This window comes from Suricata suricatta, chromosome 3 (genome assembly GCF_006229205.1).
Source record: "Suricata suricatta isolate VVHF042 chromosome 3, meerkat_22Aug2017_6uvM2_HiC, whole genome shotgun sequence".
Classification (NCBI taxonomy): domain Eukaryota; kingdom Metazoa; phylum Chordata; class Mammalia; order Carnivora; family Herpestidae; genus Suricata; species Suricata suricatta.
Genome location: NC_043702.1, coordinates 17,430,748 through 17,433,169, shown reverse-complemented (window position 1 = coordinate 17,433,169; position 2,422 = coordinate 17,430,748). Strand labels below are relative to the sequence as shown.

The 2,422-nt window shown below is 60.9% G+C and overlaps 1 protein-coding gene across 9 annotated transcripts in view; it reads left to right on the top strand.

Moving 5' to 3' along the window:
• Nucleotides 1-2,422, top strand: part of SPEG (striated muscle enriched protein kinase) — a 57,507-nt gene that overhangs the window by 7,386 nt on the left and 47,699 nt on the right. Inside the window, exons 1-2 of one of the 9 annotated variants that reach the window (XM_029933741.1) lie at nucleotides 945-983; nucleotides 1,829-1,899. The exons of 6 other annotated variants lie outside the window; for them this stretch is intronic. In XM_029933741.1, the coding sequence (XP_029789601.1) occupies nucleotides 1,836-1,899 (64 nt within the window). In that variant the 5' untranslated portion in view covers nucleotides 945-983; nucleotides 1,829-1,835. Of the gene's footprint in view, nucleotides 1-944; nucleotides 1,900-2,422 lie in introns of those variants that run through there. 2 more of the 9 variants (XM_029933748.1, XM_029933737.1) reach the window with 2 other exon arrangements.

Below are 2,422 nucleotides of genomic sequence, written 5' to 3'. Positions count from 1 at the left end.
GCCCGCCCCACCCAGCGGCCGGGGCCGGGCCGGGCGTGCTACGGAGGGCTCCCCAGCCTTTGGGCGGCGCGCGCCGGCCCCTCCTCGTGCGGAAGGGCAGACCCCCAGTTGCCCGCAATCCCCGCGACCCCCCGGAAAGGCCCCCGCCGCAGCCCGGCGTGGAGCACCCGCTGGCTTCTTGCCACCCCGTCTCCTCTAGCCTCGGTCCAACCCTGGTCCTCCGCCCCGGCTTTCCCCAGCCCCCAGCTCCGGAGCCTTCCATCTTCCCGAGCTCCTTGGAAGCAATAGGGATCCGAGCCGAGCGCAATAAATTCCCCAAGCCCTGCCCTGTCCTCCACGTACCCGGGCCTCCTTCCTGTATTCGTGAGGCTCCGGCCCTTGGGGGCCCTGCCTCCTGCTCCCGCATCACTCTCCCCGCCCGCTTGACACCTATTTCAGGTATCTGTCCTCATCCGCCCCCCCCTCCCCGCAGCAGGAATCTGTGCCCTCGTCCCTCCATCTCCTAGTCATCCAAGCACACCCCCCCCCTTCACATCAGTCAGCCTCCTATCTTATCCCCTAGCTTCTGTCTCTTGGGGATGTCGCTCAGGTCTCCAGTCCTGTGAGCCTCTGTCGGAGTCCCAGCGTTTGACCCACAGCTTCGCTGTCCTCTCTCTCCTTCCTCCTCTGCTCCTCCCCGGAGCCAAGCTGGGTAGCCAGCCTGGAGCTCCTGCCGGGAGGGCTGAAAGGCAGGGAAGAGTGGAAGAGACCTTCTCTACAGGGGAAGCTAGCTGTCCTACATCTCTGTGCATTACCCCCTGCCGCCCGCCCCCCCCCCTCCCGCCCACAGCCCGCAGCCCACAGAATGACTTTCTGCTTAATATAGAGGTTTGGGTGGGAGGTAAGGGACATGAGGAGTGAGCCTTCCCCTCAACAATTCATTCTGGCTTTTCTCTTTCAGAAAACCGGCCACTCCCGCCGGGCCTTTGGCCGACTCACCCATGGTGCGTGGACCATGGGCTCCTTGCTCTAGCCCATGCCCTCTCCTTTCCTTGGTCCATGTCCCTTCATGAGGCCCCCAGGCCCCGAAGACAGCCCATGAGATGTGGGATCCCCCAGTACACATCCATACCCACTAAGGAGGTGCCCTGTACCCTCTGAGAGAGAACCTGACAATGGCGGGGGAGCGGGGTGTGGGACTCACTAGCATACCCCACCATGGGCCTGAGCTCAGGGGTCTCCATCCATGGGGCCAAGTGGGGCTGAGCTCACTGCCATGCTTTGACAACCACCACATGGCTCCTGCTCGTCATAGTGCTCATAGAGAAACTGAGGCACAGAACCTGATAGAATCTGGGAGAGTTAAAAATACGCCCAGGAAACTTTGCTCCTAGCCTAACCAGTGGGCATTGTTGAGGACCACTCAGAAGTAGAAGGGAGGGATCAGGAAGAGGGTACCTGTCCCCTCAAGATGCAGAACAGGTGGAGAGATTGGTTTGCAAGGAAGGGTCAAAGCACAATGCAAGTATTTTAAGGAGGGTGTGACTGGGCTGAACACAAGCAGGTGTATGTGTGTGCCTGTATGCAGGTGGCCAGGGGCAGCACCAGTGAGAGTGCCAAGGGTATAGAATTGCTGGGGTAGTTGGAATAACCAGTCCAAACATGTTCACTCCCCAGCTGGGCCCAGTGGGAGCCTGCAGGCAGTCAGGATGAGAGATGCTTTGCCCATTCCAGGTGCCTCCCTCCCCCTGCCTCATCCCCACAGGGCGTTTCTGGGCACTGGGGACTCTCATGCCCCCTCTGTCCTGCCTACCCACCATGCCCTACACCACAAACGCTCTGATAACAGTCTGTCCATGTCTCTCTCCTGCTGCTCCTATGGAAGCGAAGTTTTCCGCTCCTGCAGAAAGCAAAGTTACGGTAGGAAACTGGCTCCTGCCCTAGCCCTCCACTCCCCTCTCCCTGTCCGATCCTGGCCTCTCCTCACCCTGCCTCAGCTGCACCCTGATGTGTTCCGGCTGGCTTGGGGTGGAGGACAGGCTGGCCCTGCGATTGGTCCAGTGCCCTGACAGTACGACTCTGAGGTGACTCCCCTTTGTTCCTGGGGTACTGGAACACAATTTAGAGCCTTGGAACCTAGGATCTTGTTATTGGGGGGGGGCTGCACAGGAGCCTATGCTATCACCGACAGGGGAGGAGGGGGAGGGCTGAGACCCTGGTCATCCATTAAGTGGCAGGGAGGGGGAATGGTAGGTGGCTTTAAGGGCACTACCAGGGATGCAGGGGTGAGTAGCCAGGGGCACAGAGGTGAAGCCATGGGACTGGCCTGAGCAGCCCAGGAAGGGCCAGAGGCTGTGGTGGGGGGGGCGGGCAGAAGAGGGGAGAAGATAGTTGTGGAAGCTGTGCTGGTGGTAAGATGGAGCCTGCTGGTGGGGGGGGGGGG